General features: G+C 36.5%; 2 protein-coding genes across 14 annotated transcripts in view; one reads left to right on the top strand and one right to left on the bottom strand.

Annotated features, from left to right (window-relative positions):
- APBB2 (amyloid beta precursor protein binding family B member 2) overlaps window positions 1-3645 on the top strand; it is a 381482-nt gene extending 377837 nt beyond the window's left edge. For all 12 annotated transcript variants that reach the window (XM_070372316.1, XM_070372318.1, XM_070372315.1 and 9 more), the window contains one exon: window positions 728-3645. In XM_070372316.1, the coding sequence (XP_070228417.1) occupies window positions 728-895 (168 nt within the window). In that variant the 3' untranslated portion in view covers window positions 896-3645. The remainder of the gene's footprint in view (window positions 1-727) is intronic.
- Window positions 3646-5959: 2314 nt separating this feature from the next.
- NSUN7 (NOP2/Sun RNA methyltransferase family member 7) overlaps window positions 5960-20701 on the bottom strand; it is a 47090-nt gene continuing 32348 nt past the window's right edge. For both annotated transcript variants that reach the window (XM_070372323.1, XM_005901983.3), the window contains exons 8-12: window positions 19862-20005; window positions 15996-16097; window positions 13637-13754; window positions 8299-8422; window positions 5960-7790 (exon numbers count right to left, since the gene is read on the bottom strand). In XM_070372323.1, the coding sequence (XP_070228424.1) occupies window positions 7161-7790; window positions 8299-8422; window positions 13637-13754; window positions 15996-16097; window positions 19862-20005 (1118 nt within the window). In that variant the 3' untranslated portion in view covers window positions 5960-7160. The remainder of the gene's footprint in view (window positions 7791-8298; window positions 8423-13636; window positions 13755-15995; window positions 16098-19861; window positions 20006-20701) is intronic.

Below are 20701 nucleotides of genomic sequence, written 5' to 3'. Positions count from 1 at the left end.
TTAACCTTCTAATCTAATTTTGAAGAACTAGTTATCTTTTCATTGATTCAAAAACAGGTCGATTGTGTTTTTATATTTCTGAAGGATAGACCCTGTCCTTGGTACCAGTGCTAAGGTATTTTTAAAAATTAATCTATTAAGGTTAATGTATCCTGAAATCTTAATACATAATTTTTTTAAGTTAAAGCAGGAAACAGGAATGGGAACAAACATTTATGAATGCCTTCTGTTTTGCTAGGCCTCTTTTAAAAGGCATTCTGCAAGTATGTCTTAATTGTAATACTGTCTTTTAAGGTCCCCATTCTTCGCCCATTTAACAAATGAAGAAAAGGAGGCTCAGCGAGATTTAATAACTTGCCTGGGGCCATACAGTTCACGCATGGTAGCACCAGATTCGAACCCTGCCCTTTCTACTACTCTGCTTCTCAATTAGCATGAGCACCCCTTCATTACCTGCCTGAGGAAACCGTTCATACTCTCCCAATCCTTCTTCTTTTTCATCAACTCATTCTTTGACTAGGAGGTGTATTAATCACAGCCTATCAATACAGAGAACTTAAAGAATTTAAAACACTCTACATTAAGGAAAAAACTAATAAACTTTTGGATTCATGTTTAGGAGCTAGGTTGTGAACCTTTGGGAGTAAATATATTGACGAATTAAAATCACATTAAACAAGAAGGAATGATACATTATTAACCACCATAAAACTTTTTTTGTTTTCAGTTACGATACCAGAAGTGCTTGGTAGCCAGGCCACCTTCACAGAAAGTTCGACCGCCTCCCCCGCCAGCAGACTCTGTGACCAGAAGAGTCACAACCAATGTAAAACGAGGGGTCTTATCCCTCATTGACACTTTGAAACAGAAACGCCCTGTCACAGAAACGCCATAGCTGCATATGCGAAAGGACTCTGTACCATTTGCTGAAGGTTGAATAGCTACACTAAAGAAGAGGAGCTGATCTCTGGCCTTCCATTCAGTTGCTGATGCTTTGTCTTCAGAGAATTTATCCTTAACCAAACAGTGTTAGACAAGCATGTTCTCTCGTCTTGCCACCATCGTGTGATATGAAAAGAAGCATGACTAATTTTTTTTGCTGTTGGTAAGTTACATCATGAGCAGTGGAAGGTCCCTTTCTTATTGTAAATATCGTAAACATTACGTAATTTCACACACACACACACACACACACACACACACACGGGGAAGAACGTGGCCACATCCCTCCCAGTGAAGATGCTGAATCCTTGGAGTGAATGACACCTGAGTTAGTTTCACTGTCTTCTTGACTGGATCTGTCACAAGCAACTTTTAAGTCCTACAGCACTTTGCTCTGTTTTCAGCATTGGATTAGACACTGCATACTGGATACCATTGAATTGCTATAAAAATTGGATGACGAATTTTTGTTTTAGTTTTTCATAAAATCGAACCTTTGGTTGACAAAACTGGCTGTTGGCATCAGAATAGAAACCAACTGGCAGCTTTCCTTGACGAGCTTCTTGACACATGGACACCATTTCATGTCTACAGCTGTTTGTGGGATATTGGGGGGAAAAAGTGAAGCTTCACAATTGAAAAGCTAAATTTCAGAAATTAAAATCGAACAAAAATAGCCTTTCTGTTTAGGTGGTTTTCAAACTGATTAAGAAAAAGAAAGAGATTTGCAAAATCAGGATGCATTTTGGGTGGGACATTATTTCAAACTTCTGCCTTATATTGTACAATGCAGCTATAGAATTACAGTTCACTATGGCCATTCTCTACATAAACAACATTAAAACGAAATAGTCCTCGTAAGCCTTTCATCCTTAATTTGATAATTAGCCAATATGCAATTTGGAGTTGAGGAAATACCATTTTCTATTTTAGATCTCCACCACCATGTCATGTTGTAGTCCCCATTCTAGGTAAACGTTCTGCTAGGATTCTACATCTAGCTCAGTCTTACCCTAATGCTTTTTGCCCAGAAAGCTGTCTGTCCATCATGTATTGTCCATGGCAACAAACTGCATTAAATTGAACCTTTCTGCATTTATGTGTTTAATATTAAAATTTGTTGAACTTTAGATATATTTTCACATTTATATTTTTTCCATTTATCTTCAAGATTTAAGAATTTCTTATCAGAGCAAAATATACATAGGAACAATGTACTATTTAACAGGTTTCCCAAAAATAGCACTTTCCTCTTTCTTTATCAATAGACAAGAGACTTAGATGTAAAGATACACAGATTTAGACTCTTGTTGATACTGTTTAAAAGAAGTCACTAAGAAGCTAAATCTAAACATGTTTTGTTTACTCTTCAGTGATAAAAATGATCATTTTATAGCATCATCCAGTTATAAAAGCAATGCTTTATGTTTATCTACTGCTATGTACTTGTCAGAATGGTTTCCACATTTTTATCATCACATTTGAGCCTTATGAGGTAGAGAAGGTAATAAACACATTTGAGAAATAAAAAAATATGAATTACAGGGGCTCAACCACCTAGCCTAAGACCTCAGGAAAGTGAGTGAGAAAGCCAGGACTAAAACTCATCACGCATCTCAACTCCCAGTTATTAAAGTTACGCTGCTTCCACGCAAGTCAGGAGGAGTCTTTTCAAACTTACTCTGAGCATATCCAGTTATTGTTGAGCAATCTTAAGATTCCCTGTATAAGCAGGGAAGTATGGCCAAATTACTTGTGCAGTAGAATTAAGTATAAAGCCAATGCCCTCTCTCAGTCCAGGACTGTTTTCCTGCATTGTGCCTCAGATGTGTTGTAAAGACAGGATTCTATGTGCAGCACAACCTGTTCAACCCACAGACTATCCAGAGATGATGTTACGTGTGGTACAAATATTCCTAATTCATGATACTTAGCCACCAGAGAACATGATGGAATGAGTAGGTGGCCTCCTGCCTCTGTTCTGTCTCAGAACTCTGGAGTTGTTTGCTAGCACCCTAGAGTTATGGCAAAAAAGATGCCACTCTAGAAATGAATTATACTTCTCACCAGCCTATATACTATTCTATGGAAGTTATCAATAACATCCTAAGAAATTACTTCATTAAAGAAATCCTTACTGTGCCCTTCAGAATTCAATCATGATGATTTTTCATCTTGACCTCCACAGTGAAACATTTTAGTGTGATAAACTTCAAAATTCTTAACTAGTGAGCCACTTTTATATTGGAAATCTCTACCAGAACCGCATTCATTTTTAAGGCATACGTTTGTTTTCAGGATCAAGAATACTGAGCTAGCTTTAAATAGCAAACTGATTTATATATGCAATTATAGGATGCATTAAGATGAATGATAGCCTTTACATACTGAAAACTTTACTGCAGATATTTTGTTTTAAAAATAGCTTTGCATAGTAAATGCAATTACTTTTGTAAAACTAATTATGTTAAGCCGTATGTTCAGACACTTTCTGCCATGGCCAAAAAGTATGTATGAGAGTGTGTGTGTATTTTCTGTGAAAGGATGCCAGTGTTTTACCTGATATTGTAGTGACACTTCAGTTATCTATGCATTCTTTGTATCTGTGATTCGGTAAACAGGCAGCCATGTTCACTATGCCTTGTATGTCTTATCATTTTTTTAATTAACCTGTTAAATACAGCTTAAAATATTTTTATTTTATTTATTCTATTTTTACTGAAATATACTGCATTATTGTGTTTAATGTATTATTATCTTTACTGGATATTATCTCTCAGTGTATCCAGGTCTAAGTAATCTCAGTGAACTATACATTGCCTCAAAGGTGGTTTTGTAATGATTTGTAGTCACATTTTTATTGGAATATGTAGAAGAAACGGCAAAATACTTACAAGTTTCTTTTTATTTTTTAAAAGCAGCTAGATAGACGCATACTTGCCACCTCATACGTGTGCTCCTTGGCCACATCAAGGGCAATAGCCAACATGCCTATGGCTAAAAACTTTACTTTGCAAACTTAAAGCACTGCTCGGTGCTTCATTTTTATATCCTTCACAACACGTGTGAACTCATCCAGAGACACACACATGTCCTCATGCCCTTTGTTTCCACCTGAATATATGATCAGCCATAGCTAATTGGGACCATTGTCTTTTGTTTATGTCTGTCTTACTGCATGAAGCAACACTAGACCCATTCTCATTAAAATAAGTTCTTGGTGATAAACTGTTGGCACTGCTACTTTTTAAAAAATGCCGCTTTTATGATTTTATGATGAACATTTGTACAAGTCGACACAAGGTCATTTACTAGAAGCCCTAAGTCTTTCCTCCTCTTCTTAGATGACACGCTCACTTCATAAGCATTGCAACACAAATTAAAGATTTCATTAACAATGTGAAAAACATTTCCCTAACTGATATTAGCACCACTTAACTAGTAAAAGCATTAGCTCTCTAGTTTGCCAGACTTCCTCTACCCAATACACAGCTAACATGTGTTACACAGCCTGTAAAATGAAGTTTAATTTATTTTAGCTTCAGAGAAAAGATACTGCACACATTTATCAATGAGAGCACTCCCTGCCATCCAGAGCAGCTTGTTTATCCCAAAAGAACATTTGGTTTTGCTTTTGGCCCCTTCTGCTGTTGACCACTTTTACACATTTTAAATGTAATATGTTGTGAGAATAAACTTAGCTGCGTAAAATGTTTGGCTCATTTATCTGACATCAGTTATACATATCCAGGCATAGCGATAAAAATCTCACGCCAGTCATTTTATTTTCAAATTATTCTTAAATTTAAAACCATTTTAGTAATGTAAGATTTTGCTTTGATTAGCTGTTGTATATTTCTACCTGGTAAGAACTAGAAAGTAACTTTAAATTTTGAATAACTCATCACACTGTCCTTATTTGTTACTCAGGAAGGACATCTGGCATTTTGGACTTGGAGGCCTAGTCACCAACTTGATGCTCGTGTATGCACTCTTTCTAGTATTAAGAGAGTCCATTTTTATTTTAAGACCCTGATGTCAAAGAATGAAAGAGTTGTACAGGCACTAAATCCAAAATGAAAAGTAACTGGAAAAACAGTATTTGAATCTGGTTTAACTGTTAGGCATATAGAAGAAGATAAATGGAATATAAAGTGTATAGCCATTTTTTTTGTTCATCTTGCATTTCCTTATCTTTTTATCTCAAAGGTAGTTATTCTTCAAAGAGCAAAATTTCAATTGGTTTCAGCTATTATACAGAGGTAAATAATTACAGGTTAAAAATCAATTTGCTATTGGGATATCTAAATACCAGTAATTTCATTATTTTAGTTTTTGCAGCATTTTTCTCTTAAGCTGAAGAAAGAAAAATGTCAGTGTAATCAGTGTTTTTCACTAGAATTCTAGCATATTGTTTTTATCCTAAGTATTTTTCCTTTTTTACTCTACCAAAATATTTAAACAATTGATCACGTCCTTCTAAGAAGATTCTAAAAGAAGAAAACCACAGGCTTAATGAAAGAATGGTTTAATACAGAATCTCCATATACTTATAAAGAGAAAAATAATTTATAACAAGATTCATGTTATGGGATACTGAAGTGAAGTGGCTGAAGTTATGACATGAATTATACACTGCTATAAAGATCAGAAAAATATCCTGACCTACTCCATAATAGGGTGAGTTCTCTTCTTATAACTTATCACAGAAAGTAAAAATCTTGGACCTGCTACTTCTGGACAGTGGAGTGCTCTTCAGCCTGGGGCAGAGGGGTGAGGGCAGGAAAGAGAAGATTCCCGGGATAAAATATCAGGTCTTTACTGAACAAAGTTCAGTTCAGCTGCACTTGCCTCCTGGAGGCATGGAAGGCTCTGAGTCAGTGGTAGTAAGAGGAAACCATACTCTGATACCAAGCAAAGATTATATAGTTTTTGATTTTTGAAATTAGTAAAATAAGCTGAGCATTTAAAACATTTCCATAGTTTTTAAGTCATAGTTAACATGAAAATTCTTTGGGGATTTAAAAATAATATGTCTGGTTCAAGTATAAAAAGTCATGTTTCATTGACATGCATTACTGATAATGCTTCAGCTAAAAAAATTTATTACTACTAAATGAAATCTACCATTTTTATCCTCACTTCAAGTGAGGAAATTAGAGCTGAAATGAATACTAGAGCTGAAACAGACCTAAATATTCATCTTGAAGAAGATAATATTCTCCTAAAATCATGACATCTGAATTGAAATTTAGGAATTTATGTAACACTATTCAACACAACTGGATTCTGAAAATAGAACGTTAAATTCAAACGTTATAAATGTGTCTGTGAACATGTTCTTAAACAGCAGGATTTATAGTTGTAACTTACTTGATTTAATATCAATTTCTGTTGCCATGATGAAAAAAAGTCAATAGACCCAGAAATAATAACCATAACCAATTCTTGGAAGGCAATTGATAATACAGTCAAGATGAACTGACTTTTAATATAATTAAAATAGTGCTACAATATATTTTAATTGAGCATCAGAAATGATTTACCAGGGCTTCACTGCTATGTGCCATTTGAAAGAACCGTTTTCACCTGATCTTTGAATAGACCCAGAAATTTGTATACATTTCTTGAACAACAGGTGTGTCACTTACATTCAACAGTTTGACCTTGTCCACAGAATTACTACTTAGATGGAAATTTGCTTATAGTCATTTTGTTGTTGTTTTTTTAACAACAGTATTTGGCCTAAATAGCCAGAAGGGAGAGCTTATGTTCACTGTGCTTAGGATCCTGGAAGCTCTTCCAGTGAGAACGTTTTCACTCTGAATGGACATATGAACTAGAACATTGGACCTTTCTGGTTTTCCTATTTCTACTCAACCTCAATCACATTACAGAAGATCAACCTCGATAGTGATTGAAATGTTTAAACTACAGCTGACTTGGTACTGAAGAGTGATCTTCAGTGCAAGATCATCTTTTCCATACTTATGCTTGCTAATAAATGCCTCACAAATTAACTTGGAAAACAAGTCTGTTACAAGGCACACAGTTTCCCTTGTGGAAAAATTGTTGAAGCTTTAAAACCAGTGTCCTAAGTCCAGACTGAAAGTTACCAAGAGTGAAACCAGTTCTAACAGCTGTCTAACCTGCAGACTCTGGGGAAAAAAAAAAAATCTACTCCTGACCCTGTAGAAAAAATTGCAAGACACTCACATCTATGGTCGAGGATGCCTGGGTAGAGAGGAAGGTAAGTTTTCTTTAGGTTTTTCCCCTCTTCTGAGTATTGATGGTGTGGAAAGATAGCCAGGCAAGACAGTCTTGGGCCCAACCCAACGATAGTAAAAATGTGGAGTTGGTAAGTGAGATCTGATCCCTTGCGGACTGGGAAACGGCAGTATGACTGGAGGCAAGGCAATCTCTATGGGTTTCAGTGGAATCATTCTGTCTTCTGGCCGAGATCTCACAAAGTTTGTTGGCCGTTCATGTGGTCTGGCAGATGTATTCTTCATAATTGTAGGCACTAAAGGATTGGTGGTGGGCTTGCTGGGTTTTCTGACCTGTGAGGAAGAACTCACTTGATTTGTATTTTTCTGTGGAAGAGATGTTTTTGTTGTTAATGTCTCCGGCTGATTAGCACTCACATTAGTTTCTCGACTCAGGAACTCAGCAATTTTCATTTGGATGCCGCTGTTATCAGCAATGGAAGATTTTGGCAATGACATTTTCTGTTTCTTCTTCTTCTTCTCCCGTTTTGAAGATTTACCCAACTCAATCCCCTCCAGTAGACCCTTTGCTGCTGCACGGGCCAAAACATCTTTCACAGACACTGTCTCAGATGGGTCCCGCTATAATTAAAGAAGCAGTTAGTAAATGTGGGAGTTAACTGTTACCATGTATATCACAAATAGTTATCAGTGTTTCAGTAAAGATAAAAGAGTATCATTATTATACTAAAAGAAATAGTTTTTAGGCTTCAGTCCCTACTATATCCCATAAGCTTCCGGAAATTACTTTCATTGTACTCAAACCTCCCCATCTGTGAACCTGATAGAAAAAAAAAAACAAACAGAATTACAGAGCTTATTTCTTGTCTGTGAGCTAAAATGAACTAGATGTTGACAAGTGCTTAGAGAGGTGGGGGTAGAGAGGAAGCAAGGGAAGAACACTCAGGAGAAGCATAAAGATAAAAATAGGGATTTTGGCCAGACAGTAATAATTCTTTTTCATGCCCTTTAGGTATTTATGAAATAAGCATACCATTATGAAATGTTCACAAAGTTCCTAGGTTCTTTGTATGAGGCTTTGTTGTTTCTTAATCCCTAAGTATGAAATAGATTGGGATTTTATCCTTACCTCCCTTGTTAGAACAGAAATAAAACAACCATTGGTAATTTCAGATGGTTCCATTCTAAAAAATTTGTCAGTAGACAAATGTATTTCCTTTAAGGAGCACAGTGGAAGGACAGGGGGACTAAGCCTGCAATAGATAACAGCAAATAATTAATAGTTAGAATGTTTTATTTGCCAATCAAGGGAGACAGTAAATTGCAACAAAGCACACACGCATCCACCAATTGTTAAACAAAAATTCCAAATAAGAATAAAATGTCAAGGGGAGCAATCAAAATGGCAGAGTACAGCATGACGTGAGCCAACCTCCTCTCACAACTATGCAAAAAAAAAATCTACATATGGAACGATTCTCACAGAATATCTACTGAACACTGGCAGAAGACCTCAGACATCTGAAAGGGCAATAAAATCTCCACATAACCAGGGAGGACAGAGGAAAAATGAGGGAGAAAAGGATCAAAATGGAAGCTGTGCCCCTGGGAGGGAACTATGTAAGAGGAAAGGTTCCAGCACCCTGTGAAGTCCCTTCACCAGTAAGGAGAGGCGCTTCCTCAGAGGAGAGCGCAGAACCTGTCTGCAGCAGGCAGAATAGAGAGACCTGTACAGACAGTCAGTGCCTCAGCTGTGCACTCCCCAGCCTGAGACACGCATCCACTGGTGCAAGTAGGGGCTGGGCGCTGAAGCTCGGGCTTCAGAGGGCCAATCTGGGGAGAGGACCAGGGTTGGCTGTGCAGAAACAGCCTGAAGGGGCTGGATTCTGGTGCGACTGCAGCCAACAGTGTATGCAGAGAAAGCCTGAACCCACCATAGTGGTGATGTACCATTGTTGAGGGCATGTGAAGGGAGGGGCGGAACCTGCCATAGCAGCCTCTTTCCCTGCACACGCACTCCAAGACAATAGGACACAGGCTACATGAGTTCCAGGAGCAAGCACCAATCACTGCGTGTGAGCTCCAGGAACTGGCATGAGCCACTGACAGTATCACAAGTTCCAGGGGCATGAGCAAGCTGCCTCTGAGAGCTCTGGGAGTGGGCACTAGGTGTTACTCTGAGAGAGAATGCCAGCAACTGCATCTGCACACACTCTGTCAATGGGATAATGGATAGCACACAATGAGGAAAGAGGCAGCAGGCACTCATACTGAAAACAACCCTCACACAAAAAATAACCCACACAAGCTACACAGGGCTGGTCCCACACATAAACAGCCCTCTAAGGCCACAGAAGATAATTCCTAAAAGGGAAAAATATGCAACCTAGAATACTATACCCAGCAAGATTATCCTTTAGAACAGAAGAAGAGAGAAAGAATTTCTCAGACAAGCAAAAACTAAAAGAATACAGTAATACTAAGCCTATCCTAAAAGTAATATTGAAAGGTCTTCTCTAAATAGGATAGGAGCAAGAATTTATAAAAAAGAGAAAATCATAACTGGAAAGTAAGTAATGTAAGCCAGCAAAAGGATTAACATGAAGATGTAAAAGAGACATCAAAATCATAAAATGTTGGGGAGGCAAGAAAATGTAGATTTTTTTGAGAATGTGTTTGAGCCTGTATTACTATCACTCTAAAGCAAGTTGACACAGAAAGGGGTAAACACACTTGAAAAACAGAATAACAAGTCAAAAACATACAACAGATTTACAAAAGCCAAAAGAAGAGAACACAAACATAAAAGGAAATCATCAAATCACACACACAAAAAAAGGAAAAAGTAACAAGAAATACAGAATCAACTGGAAAACAAGGTTTAAAATGGTAATAAATATATATCAATAATTACCTCTCAATGGCCTAATTGCTCCAAACGAAAGACAGAGTGGCAGACTGGATTTTTTTTTAAAAAAGAGCCTACAATATGCTTCCTTCAAGAGCCCCACTTTAAGACAGACAACACACAGGTTCAAAATGAGAGGATGGAAAAAGATTCAATGCAAACAGAAATGACAAGTGGGGGTTGCAATAACCAAATAAGACAAAATAAACTTGAAAAAAAAGGCCAAAAAGAGATATATAATAATAAAAGAATCAATATAAGAAGAGGTTTTTACATTCATCAACATACATGTACCTAATATTATAATTATTGTTCAGTTGCTAAGTTGCATCCAACTCTTTTGTGACCCCCATGGACTGTAGCCCGTCATGCTCCTCTGTCCATGAGGTTTCCAAGGCAAGAATACTGGAGTGGGTTGCCATTTCCTTCTCCAAGGGATCTTCCTGACCCAAGGATTAAACCCACATCTCCTGCATTGGCAGGCAGATTGTTCACCACTGAGCCACTAGGGAAGCCCTGCACATAATATAGGAGCACCCAAATATATAAAACAAATACTAACAGATATAAAAGGAGAAATTGAGAATACAATAATAGTAGGAGACTTAACGTCCCACTCACATCAGTGGACATATCTTCTGGACAGAAAATCAATAAAGTAACAGATCCTAAATGATAAAAGCACAAAATGCACAGCCAACATTCTCTAGGGATGATCACATACTGGGGCACAAAACAAGTCTCAATGAATTTAAGAGTATAGAAATTATCTCAAGCATCTTTTCTGACCATAATGGCATGAAGCTAGAAATCAACCACAGAAAAAGAAATGAGGAAAAAAATGACCACATGGAGATAAAATATGTTATCTTAAAAATCAGTGGGTGAATGATGAAATTAAAGAGGAAATTTTAAAATACCTTGAGACAAATGACAATGAAATCACAACAAAATTTATGGGATGCAGCAAAAGCAGTTCTTAGAGGGAAGTTCATAGTGATAAAAGTCTTCCTCAAGAAACATCTAAAACAACTTAACCTACTACCTAAAAGAATTAGAAAAAGAAGAACAAATAAAACCTAACATCAGCAGAAGGAAGGAAATAATAATCACAGTGGAAGTAAATAGAGATGGCAGTTCCTTAAAAAACTAAAAATAGAGCTACCATATAATCCAGCAATTCCACTCCTGGGTATATATCTTGAAAAAGATGAAAACTCTAATTCAAAAAGATACATGTACCCCAATGTCCATAACATCACTATTTACAATAGACAAGACATGGATACAACCCAAGTGCACATCAACAGATAATTGGCTTAAGAAGATGTGATGCTATATACATATATATTGGAATATTAGCCATAAAAAGAATGAAATATTGCCATTGCAGCAACATGGGTAGACCTACTAAAGAATATTATACTTGGTGAAGTCAGAGAAAGGCAAATACTATATGATATAACTTAAACGTAGAACCTAAAAATAATACAAATGAATCTATATACCAAATAGAAAGACTCACAGACATAGAAAACAAACTTATGGTTACCAATGGGAAAAGGGAGAGGAGGAAGGGATAAATCAGGAATATGAGATTAACAGATCTAAACTATAATACATAAAAATAGATAAGCAACAGGATTTACTGTATAGTAAGTACAGGGAGCTGTATTCAATATCTTGTAACAATAGAAATGTGTATATATATATATATATAAATAAATATAATGGAAAATAATCTGAAAATATATATATTCACTTATATATACACCTGTGAGCTTCCCAGGTGATCACATGGTAAAGAATCCACCTGCAATGCAGGAGACCCAGAGTCAATCCCTGGGTCTAGAAGACTCCCTTGGAGAAGAAAATGGCAACCCACTCCAGTATTTTTGCCTGGAGAATTCCATGGACAGAGGAGCCTGGCGGGCTACAGTCCATGGTGTCACAAAGAGTCAGACAGGACTGAGTGACTAAGCATGCATATATATACATAAATATATTTCAGTTATATATAACTGAATGATGTTATGATATACCTGAAATTAATATAATATTGTAAACCAACTATACTTCAACTTAAAAATGAAAAAATCTAATGAAATACAATACATACAGATTTTCCTCTATTTTTGCCATATTACATTCTTAGAAACATCATTCCTGACAGACAAATCAAATCACTCACACTGGTGAATTTGGTTATATTGTGCAATAATTCTGTTTGCTACTAGATGGTGATTTAGTTTGTGCTGTGTTAAGAAGCTGGCAGAAATAAGGTTGGCTGTTAACTACCAACAAGAATTATTAAGGAAGTAAAGAAAGAAGGGAAATACAGATGTGGTTAACATGTCCATCTGTGAATTGGCAAAGGAAAAACATCAAATTAAAAGGAGGGAGCAAACCATATGCCTATTAAGATCCTACTATAAGAATTACAGGGACATCCCTGGTAGTCCAGTGGTTAAGAATCTGTCTTGGAGTGCAGGGGATGCAGGTTCAATCCCTGGTTGGGGAAGTAAGATCCCACATGCCTTGGAGCAACTAAGCCCACACCACAACTACTGAGTCCAACACAGCCAAAGAAATAAATAATTAAAAAAAAAAAAGAATTACAGGAAAAGTTCAGAACAAGGGAAATAAGTTAAAAATTGGAGACATTTTAAAATACCTTATTAATTGTCACAGTCTTGAAGAACTAACTGGTGTCATATATCATTAATAGACATACTCCTTATCTTGATGTCCAGAGTTTGGATGGAGTATTACAGTTTTTCTTCTCTGCTGCTGCTGCTGCTAAGTCACTTCAGTCGTGTCCGACTCTGTGCGACCCCATAGACGGCAGCCCACCAGGCTCCCCATCCCTGGGATTCTCCAGGCAAGAACACTGGAGTGGGTTGCCATTTCCTTCTCCAATGAATGAAAGGGAAAAGTGAAAGTGAAGTCGCTCAGTCGTGTCCGACTCTTAGCGACCCCATGGTCTGCAGCCTACCAGGCTCCTCCGTCCGTGGGATTTTCCAGGCAAGAGTGCTGGAGTGGGGTGCCATTGCCTTCTACCCCTAGTTTAATATATCATTTTACCCAAAAGCTATTATGGTTATTCAGGCTATTTTTATTTCAATCCTTGTGGGTGCCAAAGGCTAAACAGGTCTAAGAAACATATATTTTCAGATAATAAATATCCAATTTTCTTGCTACTTTCTAAGGTTATTTTATACTTTCCTTTTATTGAAGCATGTATCTAAGACTCAGGATACAAAGTTTATATTCAATTTACCCAGAAATCAATCAAGTCGAAGCCCAAATGCCTTTAACCTTATTTAGCAATAATAATAACAACAACAAAACAAATCTTTTAGTGTACAATACAATTCACATACCAAGCCATTGCAAAGCTTTTACAGAATCTACTTTAAAGTTGTAAAAAGTTAGGGTATTTGGTCATATTAAAGTCCAATAAAAAAGAAATGAAATGCCTTCTAACTTAGAAAATTGTAATTTTTCACTTTCAAAGATATTTAGTTGAGTTGTTTAGAATTCTTTCTTTCTTTCTTACCTATAAGGTTGTACTTTAATCTCGTGGTCTTGAAATTCCAGTGCTTTCTTAACAACAGCTTCATTTTCCTCTGGATAAACTGAACATGTGCAGTAAACAATAGCTTGAGCTCTGGTAACTATATTTAAAGAAGACGGAATATAATGACTCCATTAACAATCGTGAACAAATCTCTTGTGTTTTCAGTGGTGGTGTGGTTCAGTCACTAAACTGTGTCCAACTTTTGCGACCTCATTGCAACCTGCCAGGCTCCTCTGTCCATAGAACTCTCTCTGGGCAAGAATACTGGAGTGGGTTGCCATTTCCTCTCCAGGGGATTTTCCTGACCCAGGGATCAAACTTGGGTCTCCTGCGTTGCAGGCAGATTCTTTACCAACTGAGGTACAAGGGAAGCCCAGATGTCTGTACTAATACCACACGGTTCTGATGGGAATGATGTCTACAGATGATTGCATGGCTCCCCTTTAAAGCATGTATTAGTAATATAGTCTGGCCAATAAATGAAGTAAATATAACTGAATCATATAGAAATTGAAAATCCAATCCATGTGACCAACCTTATTACAAACACAAGCAAATAAATACTGCAGATTACCACAGCTTGACACTTCCAGCCATTCTTCCAAAAGCCATATCGCATAACTAGTTAAAAGGACTCTAGAGACAGACTTAAGTGTGAATCCCAATTCTGTTATTTACTGATTTATGAACCTGAGAAAGTTACTTACCTCTCCAATTCCTCAACTCTAAAGTGAGGTAATATTACTACCAGCAACTCACTCATGTTCACATTTACCAAGCACGTACTACATGCTAAGCACTGTTCTTACTATTCAATACATACACACAAAAACCCCTGCCCCAGGGAGCTTATTTTCTATGTTTCATTGACATAAGACATAAACAGGGCTTCCCTGGTGACTCAGTGGTGAAGAATCCACCTGCCAATGCAGGAGACATGGGTTCCATCCCTGGTCCAGGAAGATCTCACATGCCGTGGGGCAACTAAGCCCATGAGTCTAACCTGAGCTCTAAAGCCCGTGGGTTACAGCTACTGAACCCACAAGCTGCAACTGCTGAAGCCCACGTACCTAGGCCCCTACTTCACAAGAGAATCCACTGCAATGAGAAGTCTGTGCACCACAATTAGAGAGTAGCTCCTGCTCTCTGCAACTAGAGAAAAGCCTGCACAGCAATGGAGACCCAGCCCAGTCAAAAATAATAAATAATTTTGAAAAAACATAAATAAATAGATTTTGGAATTCCCGGCTGGTCCAGTGGTTAGGACATAGCAGTCTCGCTGCCAGGGGCCCAGGTTCTTAGTTCCCATTAGGGAACTAAGATCCTGCAAGCTGCGTAGTGAGACCCCACCTAAAACTAAAGCATTGGGCGGTGACAAATGCTATAGAGAAAATCAAAGCAGATATGGAGGATGGTTAGTTTCAAGAGATTATCTTGCAATTTCAAATAGAGCAATCATAGAAAGAATTTTTAAAATGTATTATTTATCAGCTCCCTAATCTTCCAACCAACTCATTTCATTGATCATATACATACTATCATATTCAAAATAGTGTTCATTAATAGCATCAGTTAAAAGGACAGAACCCCTCCATGTTTTTCTATTTTGCCTAATTTCTACTTCATATATGCTATATCTTTATATATTAAATCATCTATACCCTATACTAACCTTTGAGCCTTTGGAGGTCAGGATTTATCCAAACTCATATTCTTAACAACTGGCTTAATACCTGACTCAGAATAGACATCTGATAAACATGCACTAAGTTAATAAAAGTTAATGTAATTTCACAGAGTCTTCTAGATTTCCATATCTAAGTGTGAAAGGGCATTGGTACTCAAAATCTAAATGTAGGGATTGAAGCAATAATATAAATACTTAAATGACCTTGTTACTCAGACTTTAAGAGATCTAGGCTTTATCCTTAATTCATCTATTTTCTTTTTAGTATTAAACAAATTAAGAGTTTAACTAAAGTTGGAATTATAGAAGAGTTGTTAGGGCGATACAAAACAGAAAAATTACATTGAAAAGCCAAAGAAGAGAAACAGAGAAGATGAAATTATACAACAACTGATGTACATAATTATTTCATTTCACCATTAAGAAGCTGATAATTCTTCTTGCTAACCTATATTTAAAATGATAGTAAAGCATATATTTTAGAGACTTAGATTGGTAAAAATAAATATTTTGTTATTTTAAGGAACTATGACTAAGGGTTCTGGGAAATCCACTTATGGTTCACACATCATTGCCTGAATATGATAAATGAAGTATTAGTGTTTCTAAGATTTACAACATATTTTCAGTTTGTGCTGATAACAAACTTACATTTCATGGCATGTGCTAGCTGTTCATATTGCTGTTGAGCAAGAACATGAAGTTTATCTTCTGATGGGCCTCCTTGAGAGAAATCCTTAAGTAAATCTGTATCTAAAAACAAATATATGCTTTAAAATATATCACTATTAGATTTTTCATATATTGCTGTGATCACATTATTTAATATTTTAATCATTTTCCCTATTAATGAGTTTTCATAGAAAATATTTTTTAAAAATACAGTACTATAAAAATGCTGACTTAAAATTTTAAAATCTGAATTGATAATTTTGCTTAGTTTTAATATTACTTTTCCTTTATTCTCCAAATTCTTATCATAGAGTTATCTAACCAGCCAAAAAATAAGTCATTCAAGCACAAAAGATAGGATGCAGTCAGCCTGAGTATGAATAAAGAGAAAAAAGATCTATTTTCCAAGGCAGAAACTGATGGGCTACAGTCAGATATGAGAAAGAAAGAATACAGTTAAAAACATTAGCTTACTAAAAGAAATCTTGGAAGAAAAAACTCCAGGGAAGCAACTGTATGTCTTCATAATAGATAAAAAAACAACAGATCAAGAAATTCTTACAGTAATTTTTTAAATTTCTAAAACTATTTTTAACATATTTCTTGCTAATATTAACTAAGATATATTGACTACTACTCTATATAGATTATTTTATTCAACAACCCCTTGAAGCATTATTATCCCTCTTAACACTGAGAAAATTGTTCAAGCATACATTAAATAACTTGTCTAAGGTCATACAGCTACTAGATCAAAACCAGGTTCTAGCCTGGCAATCAGACCAAACTTCTAAGCCCTGTTTTATTCTGCCTCTCAGTAACTCCCTGGAATATGTGCTAAGTCACTTCAGTCATGCCCGACTCTCTGCTACCGCCAGGCTCCTCTGTCCATGGGATTCTCCAGGCAAGAAAACTGGAGTGGGTTGCCATGCCCTCCTCCAGGGGATCATCCTGACCCAGGGATCGAACCTATGTCTCTTATGTCTCCTGCATTGGCAGGTGAGTTCTTTACCACTGAGCCACCAGGGAAGCCCCCTGGGAATATAAGAGGCAATTATTTATACCATATATTGGGCTGGTCCCCATTCCAGTAATATTACTAAAGGTTAATTAAACTTCATTTCTTTCCAATTTAGTTTTACACTTCACATTTTTCTAAGTCTTTAATCACTTTTTAAAGGACTATTTATACATTATTATACTCTAAAACCATATCAACTTACCTTTTTCACCCCATTTTAAAATAATTTCAAGTGGTTAACAAAGATCAATTTTATATATTCCTCAAATAAAGGAATTTTTTTAACCATTCTAAAAATGGTTGTAATGTTTTTCAATATTAAAGTGTTTTTCAAACTAATTCATGATTTCTCATGAATCTAAGTTTATGATCACTAAATTTATGACTAATATTTTTACCATAATCACTAGGTCAGCAGCTCCTTATCTGCTCTGGCTATTACCTCCTCAAAGTAGTTTCCTTCAATACCTTCCTTTTTTCCAAGCTTGCCAAAGACCACTTCTTGGCTTAGCTGGTCACCTTGTCAAGGATTTCAAAATATTACCAATATCTAGGAAACTTTATTTTCCCTTTTTGTCATTTGTGGTTCCCTTTGGTCTTTTCTCCCCTAGACTCTAGATTATTTTTACCAATGGTTTATTTTGTTCTGCTTTCCCACTTCAAGATGGCTCAGGATAAAGCCAGTCTCACAGGAGTTCTAAGCTCGAGTTCTTTTGACTGCAGTGCTTATTGCAGCTGCTGCTATTACTTCCTCTCTTCTTTCAAAATTTAATTATTCTCTGATCATTTTCCAAAGTGAGTGTAGGAATTTTCTCAGTCTACCACACTCCCCTCTGAGCTGGTTATTCTTCTGTTTAACTCTCATGGAAAGAAATTTTCTGTAGCAAGACAGAATTCCATATGGTTCAGTATAAGCAAGACAGAATTCCATATGGTTCAGTATAAAAATTGTGTGGTATAGTGGAATTCTTTCTATAGTGTAGTATAGTGGAACATGCTAACTAAGCTGAATTTGAATTCCAGCTTTGAATCTAGCTACATGACCTCAGGCAACTTGCTAAATTTGTCTGAATCTTTGTTTTTTTGTCCCCTTTTATAAAACAGAGATAATTACATAACACTATCCTCACAAAGTTATTGTGAATGAATATTAAGTTATAATGCATGAACACTTCCTGGAATATCGATTGGGGCATAGCTGTACTCCATAAATATTACTTTCCCTCAATTTCTTTTCCTTCATTTTAAATTCTTTCCTTGCTAGAAATAGCAAATAGTTACTCAACATATTCTGAATGTTAGTGGAATGTCTTCTCTGTTTAATATCCAGTTAACCTTATCTATGCCTTTCACTATAAACAAGGGATTAAAGTGAGAATCAATTTCAGTTAACATACTGTGATTAACAGCATGATTCAAAGGGCTGGAGTCAGAGCAGTAGTGTTTGAATCCAGGCTCTGACACTTACTAGTCAAAACACCAAGAGGCTTCAACCTCTCTGAGGCTTGTATTCCGTATTTGTAAAAGAGAAATAATAAGAGTTAACCACTTCACAGTGTTCTTGTAAGGACTCGATGAAATAATCCAAGCAAAGTGTTCAGTTCAGTGCCTTATATGTAACTGCTCAATAAATGTTAGTGTTAAAAATATTTCTTAGTTTATTAAAGCAAATAAAATACTCTCAGAATTAACATTTGAGAAAAATCATAAAACATACATGCTGCAGGTTAAAGAAGTCTTGACTTTGAAAGTTTATTTACAATTTGATTAGAATCATCTTAGGGCACAGCCTCTAGAGTTCAGTTCAGTTCAGTTCAGTCGCTCAGTCGTGTCCGACTCTTTGTGACCCCATGAATCGCAGCACGCCACGCCTCCCTGTCCATCACCAACTCCCGGAGTTCACTCAGACTCACGTCCATCGAGTCAGTGATGCCATCCATCCATCTTATCCTCTGTCATCCCCTTCTCCTCCTGCCCCCAATCCCTACCAGCATCAGAGTCTTTTCCAATGAGTCAACTCTTTGCATGAGGTGGCCAAAGTACTGGAGTTTCAGCTTCAGCATCATTCCCTCCAAAGAAATCCCAGGGCTGATCTCCTTCAGAATGGACTGGCTGGATCTCCTTGCAGTCCAAGGGACTCTTAAGAGTCTTCTCGAACACCACAGTTCAAAAGCATCAATTCTTCGGCGCTCAGCATACATGACCACAGGAAAAACCATAGCCTTGACTAGACGGACCTTTGTTGGCAAAGTAATGTCTCTGCTTTTGAATATGCTATCTAGGTTGGTCATAACTTTCCTTCCAAGAAGTAAGCGTCTTTTAATTTCATGGCTGCAGTCACCATCTGCAGTGATTTTGGAGCCCCCAAAAAATAAAGTCTGACACTGCCTCTAGAGTTAGGCAGATCTAAATCTTAATCCTGACTCTGTCACCAACTAGTTATATAACCTTATAAAAATGAATCAATCTCTCTCAGTCTCAGTTTTATTTATAAAATTCTCATACATTTTAATGCCAATATCTTGAGCTCTGGTATATACCAAAATAGTATACTGGCCAGCATCTGTTCTGATTGCCTACATCGCTCTAATTACTAAATATTTTGAATATCCCCCTTGTCCATATTTCACAGAACTGGTGTAAAAATTAAATGGTATAATGGTTGTAAAATACTTTCTATATAAGTGCCTTATATATGGTAACTATTCACTGATCAGATGTATCTATCATTTTAATGATTTTAAAAATAATGATTTTAAGTAACTTAATTTAAAAAATATTAACAAATTTAAATAATTTAGAAATTAAAAGTTAAAGCAAGTACCTTCATGCTCATTTAAAATAAATTCTACTGGATTACTAACACCAAGTCCTGAACAACGAGGTAGCAGCAGAATCACTTTAACTTTCTGTAATCGATGATCCTTTAATTCGAGTTTCATAAATGTCTCATGAAGTATCTCAATATCTGGGAGAAAAAACACAGAAAATGTATGCAAAATATTAATTAAAAAATCTTATGCAGTATGTAGTTATATCTATTTATCACTATTCATTTTTAAATCCTCAACCACACAAAATGTCATTTTAATGCAACCAGAAAAGAGGATTATTTTCTGATAACATCCTTAAGTTAACACATGAATTCTCTTAATAGAGTCCTTCCTCCTTCACTTGAATGATTTTGAAGGTTAAATATCTTCTACATAAAATGTAATTTAAATTTTTCCATCCTGAACTTCAGATTCCATGTAAAGCAGTATGCTGTAGTGAACTTCCCTGGTGGTTCAGTGGTAAAGAATCCACCTGCATTGCAGGAGTCACAGAAGACGCAGGTTCCATCCCTAGGTCAGGGAGATCCCCTGGAGGAGGGCCTGACAACCCATTCCAATATTCTTGCCTGGAGAATTCCATGGACAGAGGAGGCTGGTGGGCTAGAGTCCATAGAGTCGCACAGTCAGACACAAGTGAAGCGACTTAGCATGCACGCCCAGTGTAGTGGAGGGAACAGAGTTTTAGAGGCAGAAATACCCAAGTTTGAGTCCCAAATTCACTATTTACCTGTGTGACAAGCCTCTTTTTCCTTATTTGTAAAATGGGATATTATTGTCCACACCTCATTTAACTGTAGTGAGGATTGAGATAAAGTAGTTAGGCTTAGCAT

Source organism: Bos mutus, chromosome 6 (genome assembly GCF_027580195.1).
Source record: "Bos mutus isolate GX-2022 chromosome 6, NWIPB_WYAK_1.1, whole genome shotgun sequence".
Taxonomy (NCBI): Eukaryota; Metazoa; Chordata; class Mammalia; order Artiodactyla; family Bovidae; genus Bos; species Bos mutus.
The sequence above is the reverse complement of the archived record's forward strand: the minus strand, read 5'-3'. Positions and strand labels throughout refer to the sequence as shown.